This window comes from Sebastes umbrosus, chromosome 10 (assembly GCF_015220745.1).
Source record: "Sebastes umbrosus isolate fSebUmb1 chromosome 10, fSebUmb1.pri, whole genome shotgun sequence".
NCBI lineage: Eukaryota > Metazoa > Chordata > Actinopteri > Perciformes > Sebastidae > Sebastes > Sebastes umbrosus.
This window is the reverse complement of record NC_051278.1, coordinates 16,955,287-16,972,760: the sequence shown is the minus strand read 5'-3', so window position 1 is coordinate 16,972,760 and position 17,474 is coordinate 16,955,287. Positions and strand designations below refer to the sequence as shown.

The window sequence follows — 17,474 nt, the reverse complement described above, 5'->3', positions numbered from 1 at the left end:
TGTTTTGCAGGTATTTAGTCATGAACCAGAGTATTGAAAAAAATAAAATTTTGACCTGATGATGGCGCTAGATGAAAAGTCAGGGGATCACCAAAATCATTGGGTCACATGAATTGGTACTACATTGAGATATTGATACCAAATTTCACGATTTCCTCTAAAAATCCACAACCACAATTTTCCCTGACAGTAATCAAGTTGTATTAGCTACTAAATACAAAAAAAAAAAAACACTGCTAGTTTGTTTTACTGATGGTGGCGCCAGATCAGGAAAATCCTCACGAGTTATTTTGTAGTGTATTGACAAATGAAAACTTTCAGAATACCACCATTTAATCTGACAATCATATAACACAGAGGTTATTCTGGGACATCAGCTACATCTTTGTTTTGAATCCCTGGAGTGTATAGGAGAAGCATTTCAACAGTCAGCACTCTGGAGCCACACAGCAAGGATGTTGCTGTGCAGGTGTAGAGTGAGGAGCCTTTAGGGCTTGAGTCAATCATATAGGTGAAGAATGGTTGTAGGGCAAAACGTCAGCACAAGGGAGTGGATAAATTAATAAAAATACAGAAGAAGAGCTGGAGGGAGTTGAAAGGTATTGAAGCAAACCAAAAGAGATTAATCATATTGTACAAATTTTTTCACTAACATCTTCCAAAAAAGGTCAGTTTCCCATATGTTCAGACTTGCCAATGTTTTGAAACATTTTGCCAGGGTGTAAAATAGTTTTACTCCAAGAATGACACACCTGTTGACATAACTACTGTAACTGTTTTAGCAGCACGTGACAGTAACTGGTTAAAAATACTTAATCTGCTGATGGGAAGGAAGGTATTACAATTGGTTTCATCCACGAGGAAGGAAAGTGTAGGAGTGAAGCTTTTCTGGGCAGACGTGTTGTATTTGGACCAAGGGTGGGTAGAGACTGGCAAATGGCAGCAGATTTGAGGAAACAGCTGATAATCCCACAGGAAACAGTGAGCACTGGTTTAGGGGTAGTTGTGGTCAGAAGTTCAGTGAATTGTTTATTTAGTAAAGCTGACAGTGCCATGTGAGGATGTGGTGGATGAGGCTTGAAAGGAAAATGCTTTTAGGTGTACTGAGGCTGAGTAGTAGGATTGGAAAGCTAGATTGCGCCGCATGGAGGTTGGATGCAGAGCTCGGAGTATAACTTTGTGGCACAAGTAAGTGAATTAGGGATTTGTGGGTAGTACAGCGGTGTCTATGGCGGCAGTGGGAGGTAGGAAGTGAATATCACTTAGGAAAAAGCAAACATGGGCTGATGGGATTTGCACTTGATAGCCCCAGTGACAACTGCCTGCGGCGGTTTTCAGCAATAGCTCTGACAAAGCCACTGTACACTACCTGCCAAGCACCAAAAAAAGTTAACGACTAGCTGGTGAACATAGTGGAGCATTTAGCAGCTAAAGAACCAGATATTTTTCTGAGGTGTTGGTAGAGACCAAAAACAGAGCTAAAAGGAGCGTCAATATTTAACTAACAAACCCCAGGTGCACGTGACACCAAATAAATACTAATGTTATCTGCTGGATGTGTAGTTAAGCAACTGTTTGCTAACATGTTAACTATATAAGGTGAGAATATGTTAACGTTGTTGCACAGCACCCAAGTGGCCAAAAAAAATCAAAGAATTCAGTTTAAGGAAAGAAATACACATTTTCTGATGGAACTGTTGATTAAACCATAAATAGTCAGATTATTTTGTTCTGTCTCAGATTAGCATCTTTCTCCATTATTTTGAGATTTGGCAGCCAATTTTATTTCTACCTTTCGTATAAAGATTTACTTACCACAAACAATAAATGGACTGTCCTGTCTGTTCTGTGCTTGACTTGGGCTTTGACCTAAGTGCAATGCATACAGTATTATTTGCACCAACTCAGCTTGTACTGTATGGGCACACTCCTCTGTACTAAAAGCCAGGCTTCTGCAAAATGCATAGCTCAGATGATGAAAAATGTCCAATTCAAAACAAAAAATAACTAATGACATTAAAATGAATGTGGAAAATGTTTGAAAATGAAACAAATGATTACAGTGTGAATGTATGCATTGACTTCCTGCTGTCATGCTTGAGTCATACACATTCACACAAAGCTTAATCAGATCACCTTCATCCAACACTTAGGTTGAACTTTGGTGCATCATCCAGAGAGACACCATTACCTCAATGCACAAATGCTGCTAATTCACACGTGTACACAATCATTTATTGTTTAAATTAATTCCTAATTTTCATGTACCTCAAGGTATTACACATCATTTATAATTAATTACCGCATGTGTGAAACTGCAGGTAGTGGGATAGTTTCGTGTTTGAAGTCTGTAGAGCGGGGACGAGCCAGAATAAATGGCGGCCAAACATCTCAATAACGGAAAAATAAATTAGTCTGAGGGTTTAACTTCTGTCAAGGCAAGAATAATACAGGAAACACATGTCACAAATGCTTGCATTGTCCTTTTTCTTTTTTCCCTGCAATACAAAGCATGTGTTTCCCTTTCCCTGTAGGTGCACAATTGGAACTTGGTACTGCTGCATAATGGGTTACAAAGCGACATCCATGCATTGTGTCTTAAGATGCCTGTGCTTCATGCTTCTCCATTTGTTTAGTGCAGCTCAAGATGAAGACATAAGAAGTAAGAGTGCTTCTGTCTTCATTTTCTCACACTTTGTTATGCTTGTTGTCCATACATTAAAAACTAAAATAAAAACTAGATAGGATTTGTTGAAACCATTATTTTACACTGCTGATGGTTTATTTCCTGTCTGCTTCAGGTTGTAGGACCGCGCCATGTGATTTGGTCTTTATTCTAGACGGCTCGTGGAGTGTTGAAGATGTCAATTTTGAAATAGTAAAGCGTTGGCTCGTCAACATAACAACAAGCTTCAACATTGGACAGAAGTTTACCCAGGTTGGAGTCGTCCAGTACAGCGATAACCCCATTTTAGAAATACCTCTGGGGAAGCACTTCGCTACCAAAAACCTCATCAAAGCGATGGAGTCCATTGAGTACATGGGGGGAAACACAAATACAGGGACAGCCATTAAGTTTGCTACAGACAAACTGTTTGGCCTGTCTGAGCGCGGCCCGGCGGGGATTTCCAGAATTGCTGTCGTCCTCACAGATGGGAAGTCTCAAGATGAGGTTTTGAAAGCGGCAGAGGCAGCAAGAAAAAAAGGAGTAATTCTGTTTGCCATCGGTGTTGGACCAGAGACAGAAGTGGCCGAGTTGAAAGACATTGCAAACAAGCCATTTTCAACTTATGTCTTTTCTGTTGAGGACTACAAAGGTATTTCCAGGATCATACAGGTCATACGACAGAAACTGTGCGAAGGTAAGCAACTGCTGATCAGTGTCTGGAGCTAAAAGTGTTGTTCTGCTCAAATATTATGAGATCAGATTAGGGGTGGGTATCGGTACTTGATATCTTTTAATGTATCTAAGAAATAACCCCGTACCAAGTAGTATCGAAACTTCTCCATTCAAACGATTCCTGCAATCTATCCAAGGACTATTTGTCAGAGCATGTGAGTGGAGCGGAGCGTGAGCGAGTTGCGAGTCTGAGCAGAAGGATTTTGGATAGAGCGCAGATCAGATAAGTGTTGCCTTATCTCCCACTCCAATTTGATTCCGGGTACCACTCACACCATGAGTTTGAAGCACGACCGAGCAAGCCCAGAATGTATCTCTGTATTGCACACGGTGGTTGTGTAGGATTGTTTCAGACTTGTGTGATCCAAACATTTCCAATAACTCCAGAGTGTTGTAAAGTCAAAAAGTCAACAGTTACTGAAAAAATATATACTGTATGTAATCTTTTCCAAAACTCACAACATATTTTTATCTAATGAAGTATTCTACTAAATATGCTTCAATCCATATTTGTTGGCGTTAAGCCTTTCAAAAACAACATTTTCACTGCGGTCAAAACATTTTCTCCCAATCGCCGCAAAGGACGCACCTGTAGTTTATTGATGTAGCGGTCTAGCAGCAATAAAAAAAAACTGACGAGTTATATTCCTTAAAGAAAGTTGATTTAATAATATCATCATCCGATCAATCGCTTTATTCAAATTGAGAATTTTGTTCGAGGATCTTTTTGCATTCAAAGCTTCATCCGAAAACCTCAACAGAAGCTTTGAATGTAAAAGAAAAAAGACATTCGGTAGCCTAGAGCCCTAATTAAAATACAGCTTGTTTCTTTTTTGGAGCAAGTGCTGATTGATTTGAGTGGAGCGGTACTTCTATTGGTGCTGGCATCGTCATTTTTTAAAAGATACCAAGCCCTAGTTCAGATATTACTTTCATGACAGTATCAGCGATATCAGTTTCAGTGTTTGTCTATTTTCCTATTTCACTGTGTTTGTCTGTTGCAGAGACGGTTTGTCAAGCAAGAATTCCCATAGACTCCCGCGATGAGAAGGGTTTCGATATTCTGTTACATTTAAATTTGGCTAAAAAAGCAAAGAAGACACAAGGGACATATTACGGCACCAAGGCCTATGAAGTGACATCTCGTGTGGACTTGAGTGAAGCTACACGGTAATCGCCTTGCTTTTATTCTTTCTTCATCATCACCGCTGCATTCACAAGTTCACTGACTTTTACATTTGGTCATCCAGGACCCTTTTTCCTGATGGCCTGCCTCCATCATATGTTTTTGTGGCCACGCTGAGGTATAAAGGCTCAGTGGCAACAGAGGAGTGGGATGTGTGGAGAATACAGACGCATGATGGGAGACCTCAGATGGCGGTGACTCTAAATGGAGTGGAGCGCAACATCATGTTCACCACAAGTGCAGCAAGTGGAACGCAAACGGTTACATTCTCACAACATACAGCAAGGGTACGGTAATGTGTTTTATACTTTGAAATATAGTCTTAAAAGGGTCCCACTGATTCTACACATTAAGATCAGTTTACTTTTAAAAAACAGTACTGCACAGTTGTATAATGTCTCCTGTGGCTGTGTAGGAGCTTTGTTAAGTCTGAGAGAATAACAATGTGGGTGTTTACCAGGCAGAGAGGGTCAAACAAAGAGACACACTGAGTTGCACTATGGGAAATGTAGGATCCAGCATATTTACAAGAGACTAAAAGTCAGGATATCTTGGCCTCTGCCTTGATTTTGACTACCTGTCTCTTGTGAGTCCCCCAACTTTATGAAAGTGCAATGCTAAATTCCTGGAGTAAAGCCCTATTGATGCATTTATGTTATAAACTCTCTGTATGACATATAGGTACTCAATTGTATTCAAAGGGTATTCTTCTGTTCATTAGTTCATATAATACAACTCAAGCAGAAACTGTTTTGCAATCAATCCATCTTAATCCTCCTATTCACACATCCAGACGGCTTGTATAAGCCTGTAGAGCTTCAGAAGCCTATTCAAACTTTAAGCTGCCATAACATGATGAAAAAGGTAGGGTGAGAGGTAGGGTGAGGAGCCTTGCAGAGGCAAAGTGCAGCGCAGGTATAATATGCTATCGAAAAGTGCGCAAGGAACTTCATTCACTGTCTCTAGGCAGCAACAACAGTTGCAGTTGTTATCTCAGTGGCTGCGCTTTGAAAGGTCAGCGGCAACCAAGGTCAAAGATGAAATAATTGCGCCACACCAAGGCTAGCTAGCTAGATAGATAGATAGATAGATAAATAGATAGATAGATAGATAGATAGATAGATAGATAGATAGATAGATAGATAGATGACGATTTGTTCCTTTTGCTTCCTGCTCTGAACAATTACAGCAATGTCCACACTCCCTACAGGGGAGAGTGTTTTTTTAATGTCTTTATCAGCACACTGTAAGCACGTACCATTGTATTAATGACTTTTCCCTGTTCTTGTTTTATGTCAAAATAAGCTGTTTGATGAGAAATGGCACCAGCTACGACTGCTGGTCACCGAGGAGGATGTTACTCTTTATGTTGATGACCTGGAAATTGAAACCCAACCCTTGGAGCCCCCTGTCGGTATTTTCATCAATGGAAAAACCCAAGTTGGAAAATATGTCAGAAAGGAAACGACAGTGCCAGTAAGTTTATTAACATCAACAACCTTATTTTCATAAAACACATCTTTGGTTCCCAGGAAAGTAATCCGGCAGTACGCCAACTTGACTATAGAAAGAGGGAACAGTTTGTTTAATGAGTAGTTGAGCAAACTCAGCACTGATGTATGTTTTAACCAGCATCACATAGTTTATTGGTGCCTCCTGGGAGACATGCTTAAATCTGTGGCTAATAAATCATTGGCAAAAATGAGCCTTTTCCGCCACAAGGTATTTGTTTTATTTGTCTCATTTGGCACATTTTGCGCCATAAATGCTGCATTTGTAATAAATCATAATTACGCTGTGTTGTAATTTGCTCTGCAGAAGGCTATATAGCGTGCAGTTTCAATACAAACACAGCCCTGCAAACATAACACAACATTATAATTTAATGATACCGATATGGGAAAAGAAGATAACATACAATACATCCTTTTATCCTAATATGATGTAACACTTTGTATTATGAAACAATGGCACCATTTTAAATACTTCAGGCACATATGTAAGCAATTAGCCAAGTTTGTCATTGGTGTAGGAAAAGACCATGATTCATTCATGACTTTAATGTTGACACATCATTATAGCTGTGGATATTAACATGAGCCGCAGCTTGGCAGTGAATGTTATTGCATGTACTGATCCATTGTTATAGGGATAATGTAGTTTTACTCCATTTAACAGAGTGAATGCACTTATGTGAGGAGTATCATGTCTAGATAAACACATTTGTAATTGGAAACAGATTTTTGCAATTGGACCTCTGAAAGTACCACAATGCGATTTTAAACAACATTAATTAGCATGGACCACCAGACCGCGCCAGACATTCTTATCGTGTTTAAATCTAAATAGGCTACACGCCGTCGTTATCATTAACGAAATGTAAACTATATTGTTTTACTTTGAGTTATGCCTCCAGCTCGTTCTAATGTTTTCATGAAGCTGGAAGTGATATAAATCATATGTTGGGATTATCTTTCTGCTCCCGTGGTAACTGTAGTGAAACAGTCTATGGGACATTCTGGAGCCATTTTACCACCAACATCAACAAAATACCAAATAATGGAAGAATAGTGTAATGTCGCTGCAGAGTGCTTCCAACACTGAGGGAGGTCTGGCAACATGTTGCTGCTCAATGCCCAATGAGGGCAATTTAACGAGTAGTACAATCAAATTTTCAATTCATTAGTAGCAAAGCACTGATAAAGTCGAACTAAACGTTGCAAAATTACCCCAACGTTTGTTTTGTTGCAGTCTCCAACAGCGAAGGTTGTGTTTTTAACAAGAGTTTCTTCTCCTTTTGAATCTTGTTTAGTTTGAAATCCAGAAACTTCGCATTTACTGTGACCCCGAGCAGAATAACCGAGAGACTGCGTGTGAAATACCTGGAGTCGTAAGTACAAGAGTCTGCTTGGCTCTGAACTTGTTTTTCAGTCCAAAAGCAACAAAGATAACTGCTTCTCACCTACTTCTCACCTTGTCCAACTACATCTGTTTCTGCTTTATGCTCAATTTCACCATCAGTCAACTCCACACCTCATACTGCATGGCATTAAATGATTTTCTTGCTTTTTATTTCATCGGCACAGTGTTTTGTAGTATTGTGTAATGAAAGTTGTAAACTCAGCATATTCATTTCAACTCACATCTGTTTATGCATAAAATAATTTGCTGGAGGAGGACCCATGGCTCAGCTTCAAACATTTTGCACTCAGTTAATTTTCCTTATTATCGGCCGGCTCTAACTGTGTTTGTGAAGCAGTGGCCCATTGTTATGTTGGCTTCCAAATGGCTATAACCACAAAGCCAGTGCCAAATTACTGTTTTTAATGTGAGGATAAAAATATCAAAAGAGACAAGATGAGTAGCCTAAAATTACAAATGATTGCCAAGTATAGCACCACTTCACCCTGTGTGCTCTTTAATGGCTTATTTGCAATGGAATCTCAAAGTTCAGTCATCAGTTTACTTTTGATGGAGGATCAGATGACTTTCTGGCAAAACTTCTCACCATTTGATATAAAAAATAATGATATCTGGTTTACAGTTTTTCATTTTAGCAGAAAGAACTGCTTATTTAAAGTAAAATACAGATTAATTTTGAACACAGCAGGTAATGTAAGTTTTTGTGATTAAAATAGTTCATATTTTTTTAAAAACTGAATGTATTAACTAATTTTTAGGTTTCAGTGTTGGATTTTGTGACATTTACAAACATTAGACCATTAATTGATTGATCGTTCATTTGAAAAAATTCCAACAAATCAGCCCGTTCGCACGGAAAGGCATATGAATGACATGATAATGCGCAAAGCATTTAGCATGCCATATGAACGCCTTTCTTGCTTTAGGCGTGTCATTTGTATGCCATGTTGTCTTTACTGACTGCAATGTAAACACTCTGTGTAAATATGCTACGATCATAGCTAGTGACGTAGAATAAAAAATGAGAAAAGCCGCTTATGGCGGGTGGGTAATGTAGGTGGATGGGTCCAATAAAGCCAACATTTAACCAGGAGACCGGTGTTAGAGACCGGTATGTTTTGCTTTGTAAGTTACCTGTTTTTAGTGATGTTTGTGACGTGTTTTCCGTACTCATGTTACGTTGTTTCTGTACGTATTTTACTTAGTTTACAAACTTACTTGAAACCCAACTATGACATTTTTCCTAATCCTAGCTAAGTGGTTTTACTGCCTCAACCTAACTGCGGACATTACCGTAGTGTTATTGCGTGGTGTACAAATGACATGCAAAAAGCCTAAAATGTGTTCCCATGACACGCGGACTGTTGTTGTAATGTCGTGCTATTTATACGCCTTCCTTTAACCAATAGGCAACAACTCAAAGATATTCAGGTTACAATCCTAGAAGTCTAAGGAAACAAGCAAATATTCACATTCGAGAAGCGGGAACCAGAGAATTGTGGCATTTTCTCTTTAAAAAGTGACTCAAAATGATTAATGGATTTTTAAAATTGCTGCCAATATTTTTCTGTCTATCAACTAATTTATTAACCAACTAATCATTGCAGCTCTAATATGTATAATTCTGTATGTGTACTCAAGGTCTGGTCTTTGTTCATTATAGTGTGCAAACAGTCCTGATTACGAACCAACTCCAGAACCGTGTGTTTGTCCCCCTGGAGCCCCTGGACTTCCAGGAATAAAGGTCAGTTATTCAAAAAATGTTTCCTCTTTATATTATCTTTTATTATTTGTCTAGTGTAATTTAGTTGTTTTATGTACAGCACACACTGACAACCAGCCTAGAGCAAAATTAGCCTGCAGAAATAAATGCAAAAACGCACATACAGTGCTATGCTGTGAGATATCAGAGAATAGTCGGTTCCTGGTTCAGCACAGAGCTCAACCTTGTCCAGCTCCTCAGTGTTCAGACAGTTGGTTAAATATTTACTTTAAACAGTGGTACTCTGTTGAGATTAAATGAGGGAAAAATAATTAATCTTTAACAATGTTAGTTTATGTGTAACCTCGGGAGTGACAAAGAAACAGAGCACAAACTGTCTCTTCCTCACAGCTTAGCCTTGAGTGAATGTGTGCTGAGTTGATGTCTAAATGCTGCTCTCTGTGTCGGATAAGTGATGAGCACATGAGGTTGCACTTTACCAATAAGCCAAATCCAGCTACAACCATTATAGCCTGTAAACACAGATTTCCTTTGTGCCAGAAACAGTGCTGTGTGGGAGGTTTTATCACTTTTGTCTCTTAAATACACAGTTACTCGCTAAAAACTACTAATTGTGGACTCACTAAATAGCCTCTTTTCTCCAGTTAGGCAAATTGCGGCTTGCCATTGTGAGAAGGTAACTGTATGGTTAGCCTTGTAAGATCCTGTTGTAATGTGCTGTTTGCTTGAAGCAAACCAGACCACTGCTTAAGATAAACACCGGTTAGAATGGAAAATTACCTAAATAGGGATTAAAACCTGCATGTTCCTCTAATCATGGGATACCAACCAAATAAGAGAAACCCCGGTCATAAAAGCCTTTACCCTTTACTCAGAGAGATATTACCTAAGCAACATGACTCTTTATTAATGAAACTAACATGGGTTCAGGCATGTTGGTGTTTATAACGTCACACGTTACTAATAGATCCAAAATGCTGCAACTATTGCGGGCTGCAGATGTTCCTCACAACCCCAAAGAAGGTTCAACAGCATCTTTCATTAGATAAACTACCTCAGCATGGTTTAAAACAGGCTGTTCTAATACACCATTTGTAGCTATACCTATGCAAAGTAATGCACTGTAATTTGTATGTAATCCACGTAATCGTGGACCAGGATGTATAAAGAGCAACAAAAGGAGCGTAGGTAGGACGTCGGGGTGGATGGGTGGGTCAAGAAACACTAGACTTTCGCCCAGGAGACCGGTGTTCCTACCTTGTGTGAAACCATAAGCCAACGTAGATTTATTTGTAACGAAACTTCCGTACTTAAGATACGCCCCTTCCGGAGTTATTTTAGCCCAAACCACAATCTTTTCCTAAACTAAGTAGTTTTGTTGCCTAAACCTAACCAAGCCGATCTTTTCCTAAACCTAACTAAGTAGTCTTGTTGCCCTTGAATGGTTGAGGTTAGGCATTGACCTTGAATGGTTGAGGTTAGGCATTGACCTTGAATAGTTAAGGTTAGGCAAACCTAACTAAGTAGTCTTGTTGCCTAAACCTAACCAAGTTGTTTCCGTAAAGACGGACGTTTTTTTGAAAAGACTGTTAGCATGTAACAAGCGGAAATTGACATATGTGTCACGTGTTGCTGGACATTCGTAGGAAAAGGCACGGAAAATGAGGAATAACCTTTTTATAGGATATCATACGAACCGTTGTATGAGGATACGTTGTTTAAAAATATTAAATCAACACTCTATGTTGGGGAAAGCATATTGTTACCAAAGATGATTTAAAATTGATTAATTTATGCCGCTTTGAGGTTGCGTGATAGATAATTACTAAATAAATCACCTCATTCCACTGTCTTTAGGGAGAACAAGGAGACTCTGGCAAATCTGGTCAGCCTGGACCTGCTGGTGCTGATGGTAAGCCTGTGAGTACTACATAGTTCAATATACAAACATACAGATCTTAACCGCCAACTGCACTGTCACAGCATCAGCATCCACAACAGAAAATACCAAAACCAATTGACATAATGTACCCATTAGATCATGACAGTTTCTGCCCGTTAATTTTATGTGGTCAGGACCGCTACAGTGGTAAACATACTTATTTACTTGTTTTTCCAATGGATAAATAAAAAACATCTTTGATTATACCACTGGTGGCTGCACAGTGGTGTTTTTGTGTGATGAAAACCATCCAAAAGTGAACCACATGTTCTACTACGGCATGATCAAAAACTCACCCCGCAGCCTAGAACCACTTAGAGAACATGCACACAGTTGAGGGGGTTCAGATGTTTAACCAAATGTGTGTATCTCCCGTCTTTCTTTTTTTAATTTGAAGGGTATCCCTGGCATTAGAGGAAGTCCAGGGCTGCCAGGTCCAACAGGAGCAGAGGTAAAGAAAATATCACTTAATTTACCTTGACATTAAATTCAGCATCAAGAATAGAGCATTTAAAGCTGGTTTCCTTTGTTTCCGTCAGGGTCAACGTGGGTCAGTTGGGTACAAGGGCGAGCAAGGGAGGACTGGTGTTTCGGTAGGAAGGTCAAAAAGGCACATTTGTGGCACAATCGGTTTCATTATCATGCTGTTGCACTAATTTGTGACCACTTAAAACAAATATTTTGTAACACAAGTCTGTTCTTTCAGGGTGAGATTGGTGGGCCTGGATTACCAGGATCGCCTGGACAACCAGGAGAGAAGGTGCTGATGTTAATCATTCAAATACTCGCTAAGACGCTATCCAGATGTTGTTCAATATTATTTATCTAAAATTGAATTCAGGCATGAAAAGTGAGTAAAATAGCTGAATGCACTGACTGACCAAGCTAAGAGGAAAATGAGCGATGGTACAAAACACTCATTGAATTGTCAAGGTAAATCTTCCTTTTATGAGATCAAATGTAGGATTAACAGGAAATCCCTGCTAGAGACATTAACTTGAACCGTTTGAACATCGTCGCATCAATCACTCTAGAAACCATATGTTATGAATATAAAGCCAGATCCCCTGAGAGAGTAGAAAAAATACAACTTCTATACTGCGCTTTGCAGAGAGAGCACGAGGGCCATCAGAGACTTTTTTTTAACTTTTTTACGTTCCTGGCTTTTGTTCCGGCCTTTCCTTAGAAAGCTCAAACAACAAACACAACGCTATTTTTAGAGAGCCAGTATCTCGTTTCCCTTGTTGCCATGTTTTTTCCCCTCAATTGCATCTCCTCCTCGCTCCTTAGCCTCTGAAGTAGAGATGCAAGGAAGACAGAAAACCTAAGAGTCCAACAAAACAGATCATACGCCCACAGAGAGGACTATATGTCTCACATGGCTATCAGTTAGAAGTAAAACCGTGTAATTCAGTGTGACCGACCTGGCTTCACTTCCCACCACCCTCTACAATATATCCTTACCCTGTAAAGGAGAAGGCGTACAAATGGATAAAAAATAAAACATAAATGAATCTTCTTTTATCAGATAAAACCTGACAGCTAAAGCTCTTTCACATTCAAGGCTAAGGTGAGAATCTCTGAGCCTGAAAGCCCATTCAAAATATCAAGATGTTAAGAAATCAAAAGGCAGACTTGCCTCTCAGCTGGATTACTGCCTCTTCCACTGTTCAGTCACACAGACTGGAAAACACACATACAGTTGATGCTGCATGTTACCAGCAGCTGTCTCGATTATGGCTGTCAAAGTTAACGCGATAATAACACGTGAACGCAAATTCGATTTAACGCCACTAATTTCTTCAATGCATTAACGCAACTTGCGATTTTAGGTTGTTGTTTTAAAGTTAGAGTAAAGATACTGGTATCATTTGAAACTGAAAAGTCAAGGAATCCATTGGTACCAACTATGTCATACTAGCTTGTCGCGAAGGAGGCTAAATATTGCTCCAAACTTACACTAAGGTTTGGTGAGGAAAAACTAGCATGGCCATTTTCAAAGGGGTCCCTTGACCTCTGACCTCCAGATATGTGAATGAAAATGGGTTTTATGGGTACCCACGAGTCTCCCCTTTACAGACATGCCCACTTTATGATAATCACATGCAGTTTGGGGCAAGTCATAGTCAAGTCAGCACACTGATACACTGACAGCTGTTGTTGCCTGTTGGGCTTGAGTTTGCCATGTTATGATTTGAGCATATTTTTAATGCTAAAGGCAGTACCTGTGAGGGTTTCTGGACAATATTTGTAATTGTTTTGTGTTGGTAATTGATTTCCAATAATAAATATATACACACATTTGCATAAAGCAGCATATTTGTCCACTCCCATGTTGATAAGAGTATTAAATACTTGACAAATCTCCCTTTAAAGCACATTTTGAACAGATACAAAATGTGAGATTAATTGTGATTAACTATGGACAATCATACGATTAATTGCAATTAAATATTTTATCGATTGACAGCCCTACTCTCGATATATACTGTGTAAGAAGGCAAACTTATATGAGCAACAAGGAGAAAGCAACTGTGAGATGAAATGTGTTCGCTGCCACAAGCAGTCCAAACTAAAGTGGAGCAAATCGATACAACAATCCATACAAAGGGAAGACGTAGCGTCAAATAAAAGCAAGCATTTCCTGAATGATACTATAAAGGCCTCAACTACAGTCACAGTTGACTCGAGCAAAAAAAGCCTGCAGCTTTATCCAGAACATTTTTATGCTCTGATCGCTGTGAACATTATTTTGAGGTAAAGTGAGGTAATGCATCCTTTCTAGACTGCATCACCTGTCATATCATCCTACCTTGTAATCAGTGTGACCACAGGGGGTTCCTGCCAGTTGGCTGAAGTGGAGAACAACTCAAGCAGTTAATGTCGTTTAGAAGATTGTCTCAGCTGTCTGCAGACGTCTGCACCTGGAGCGAATCCTCCAGTAACATCCGTCCCATTATTAAGAGATTCACTCACAGGTCCAGGATGTATCAAATTAGGTTTTGTTTGGACTGTCTTCTTGACTTCCTTTGATTAGGTGAAGTACTTTGGAATTTGGCAAAAAAAACAAAACAGAAAGGGAACATAATGGGGGAGTGCACTGCTAAAGATCAGGTAGATTTACTGTATCTATCTATTTATTTCATCCTACTTCCAGTAATGCCTACAAGATGAAAGCATCATGACTTTTACTGGTCTGTCAACATGCTCTTTTAAAATCCCATAATTAGTCATCTAATTATGTGTTATGTTCTGAGGCTTCATGATTGATGAGTATCTAGAGAGGGTGCTGCTATTGATTTTCCATATCTTCTTACATGGCAAAGCAGGACAGCTCAAACATCTTGGCTCCTCCACAAGACTAGACATTTGGCATTCAACTTTAAATTATTTTTTGTAAGGGGTCAAGTGAAAATGCTCAAAAAGTTTTGGTCTAGGCAACTTAATACCCTTAATGTCTGGATCTAAAGGTGTTAGCAATTCAGGAAAGCTAAGGACGCTCCATTTGTTCAAGTTCAAGGGAATCCTCATTTTGAGTGTAAGATTTTCTTTGGATGTAAACGCATTTACATCTACCTTTCCAAATTGTTCCCATATTGTAAGAACACCCAAGGGTGTAGTCTCATTTTCCTGGCGTAGGATCTGGAGAACGGAAACATGAGATGTCTGCTAAATTAAGTCAGAAGTACATTATTCAAGGACACAAGAGGAAAAAGGAGTGTTAGCCACCTCGCCAGAAATTGGCTGTGTTTGTGTATTCACAGTCTGCGATACGTGTTCAAGACCACAGTCATTAATCACCTTTGATGGAACATTTTTATCGCTGATTATATGGCCATCCAGTCTGTGCTAATGATCTCTGTATTCATTAACACTGCAACTACAGTCATTTTGACAGAAATCAGGAAACCCACAGCTCAACTTGGGGAGTGAACCAAAGCTCCTTATTGCATCTCTCCTGCACACCTGACATGCAAACCAGTCATTGCTTACACTACCTATGTTAGCAGCTGTCCATGTTTTATGCTCCACGTCATCACACAGCATGGTACTGCCAACACAATCCAACAAAACAGTAACATTTACGGCAGCATAAAGACAAATCAAGCACAAACACTACCAGTTGGCTTCCATGATTGTGCCTTTACTGACCTGACTGCAGCACTTCCAGTCAGTGGCATAAATCTCTTTGCTTGTAGTGATGGCCACAGCTGGAGAGATTTTTGATATATGTTTTGGATACCAATGGAATATGAACACATGATCCTGGGATCGGTTTATTAACTGGAAATTGAATTCAGCTCAAACTGAAAGAAAGAAAGAAACTGGCAGCGATAAATACGTCATTCGGTTTTACGCTGTAGAGTAATTTGTTCCCGTGTGAGTTGATTAGCAAATTATTGAACGATGAAATGCAAAATCTGAGAAAACAAACGTTGTAATGTCCCGTCTTGTTTCCACATGTTGTTGGTTTTTTTATTCTGAAAATGTGAAAATGCGGTGAAGCATCGTTCCAAGTTTTGGCACCAGACACTTGACTAACGTCTAGCATTAGGTCATCCAGTGCAATTTTTGAAATGCCAGAATGACGCAGTTTCCCTTAAGTTTCAGTCCAAATAGTTGCTAAATTCATCGTCTATCCCAGAAAATCAAGACCGCTGCTGACTAATGTCAAACACTGACCAAGTAGACTTTGCAATGAGTCTATGAAGTGCTCTCATCCCACACAGGGAAAGGTGAAGAGTTGCTCTTCTAGCTCCCTCTATTACAAACATGGATGATCTATTCAAATGAGATTCATCACCATCTGAGTGTGATGATTTCCTCACCGGCTCTCGTTACCGCAGTCTTGGAAAGGGAGGAGTGAGTGGAGGGGTACTCAGTTGTTTGCAATCTGCAACCACACCACTAGATGCCGCCAAATCCTACACACTGTACCTTTAACATCTTTTATCTTTTCTCAGGGCTCAATAGGACCCACAGGAACTGCAGGGTTACCGGGAAAAGCTGGTCAAGTGGTAAGGGTGCAGACAATCCTAACGGCTACTGAAAATGACTCAAGAAATATGACAATCTTAACTGGATTGCATGATGTTTCCAGGGAGAAAAGGGAACTCTGGGACCTCCTGGGCCACCAGGTTATTCAGGAGACCCTGTATGTACAAAACAATCCTCAATCTAATCCAGAGCTCATGTGCCATTATAATTGTTTGTAAAATAATTTTCTCTGGTTTCAGGGCCTGCCTGGGAGAGATGGAGAGGCTGGAATTCCAGGGAGACCTGGTCAAAAGGTCTGTTTTATTTTGACTGTACAGAACAGTATGTTACCAAACTCATTCAGGGGATTAGGAGAATAATAGAGGCATGAGTTTGGCTAAGCGCACATGTTTGCTGTTCCCAAGAGTTGTGTTGTTGATGTTTGGCAACCATGGAAATGAAGTCATCCAGTGCTGGTGTCTCCCTCGTATTTTCCCAAACCCCATTTGACAACTTTTGTACAAATCAAAGTTAAGATAAATCCCTATTTAATAAGTCCAACGTGACATGAAAAATATGAGGCATGTGTCAAATTAGAAACATATTAATGATGTTTTTGTTTTTCCAATGTATTAAGGGAGAAGCAGGGGAGGGTGGTATTCCTGGTGTTGATGGAAGAGCAGGCCATCCTGTGAGTAGTAAACAAAGACTTTACTCATTTAGCATGTTTGGTATTTTGTAGGTTGTTTACATCTTTACTCGGACCTCTAGAAATTGAGGATTTGATGCAAATTGTGGATGAATGAAATATGAAATATACTGTCATACTGTGTTAAGAATGGAAGGAAAAAAAGGGGTGTGATATGTATGTGGTACTTAACATTACGGTTTACAAATTGTAGCTGACATGACATTACGCTGTAAGATTAAAATAGGCGAATACTGTGCAAGACCTGGTTTTATGGATCACGCAGATTTGCATGCATAACGTGTTTTACTGTAGTACAACTGCAGTGTGTTAACAAACTGTCAGCAGTACAGAGAGTACCCCTGACAGCTAGTAAATTAGGGGTATTTCCCCAGTAGTTCATCCCAGGATAACCCTGTTATGTAACAAGCAGGCTACATAAGGCAGTAAAAGTTACTCAGCGAGGGAATGCTGTGGCGCTCTGTTTTAGGAAGAAAGTGTTTCAAACTGGGCAGCTACCCCGCTGATCATGATTAGAAGTGTTGTCCAAAAAGTTTGTGATGGGTCTACAAAAGATGAGTCAGTTGCTCCACAAGGCTGTTAGCCATTTTTCCCCACCAGAACAATAGTTAGAGG

The 17,474-nt window shown here is 39.6% G+C and overlaps 1 protein-coding gene across 3 annotated transcripts in view; it reads left to right on the top strand.

The window, feature by feature from the left end:
• col21a1 (collagen, type XXI, alpha 1) overlaps positions 1-17,474 on the top strand; it is a 29,769-nt gene that overhangs the window by 3,489 nt on the left and 8,806 nt on the right. For 2 of the 3 annotated variants that reach the window (XM_037783288.1, XM_037783290.1), the window contains exons 2-16: positions 2,535-2,662; positions 2,802-3,362; positions 4,405-4,570; positions 4,651-4,873; positions 5,892-6,062; positions 7,399-7,476; positions 9,172-9,252; positions 11,089-11,151; positions 11,571-11,624; positions 11,713-11,766; positions 11,880-11,933; positions 16,138-16,191; positions 16,275-16,328; positions 16,411-16,464; positions 16,788-16,841. In XM_037783288.1, coding sequence (XP_037639216.1) covers positions 2,566-2,662; positions 2,802-3,362; positions 4,405-4,570; positions 4,651-4,873; positions 5,892-6,062; positions 7,399-7,476; positions 9,172-9,252; positions 11,089-11,151; positions 11,571-11,624; positions 11,713-11,766; positions 11,880-11,933; positions 16,138-16,191; positions 16,275-16,328; positions 16,411-16,464; positions 16,788-16,841 — 1,818 coding nt within the window. In that variant the 5' untranslated portion in view covers positions 2,535-2,565. The remainder of the gene's footprint in view (positions 1-2,534; positions 2,663-2,801; positions 3,363-4,404; positions 4,571-4,650; positions 4,874-5,891; positions 6,063-7,398; positions 7,477-9,171; positions 9,253-11,088; positions 11,152-11,570; positions 11,625-11,712; positions 11,767-11,879; positions 11,934-16,137; positions 16,192-16,274; positions 16,329-16,410; positions 16,465-16,787; positions 16,842-17,474) is intronic. The other variant, XM_037783289.1, reaches the window with a different exon arrangement.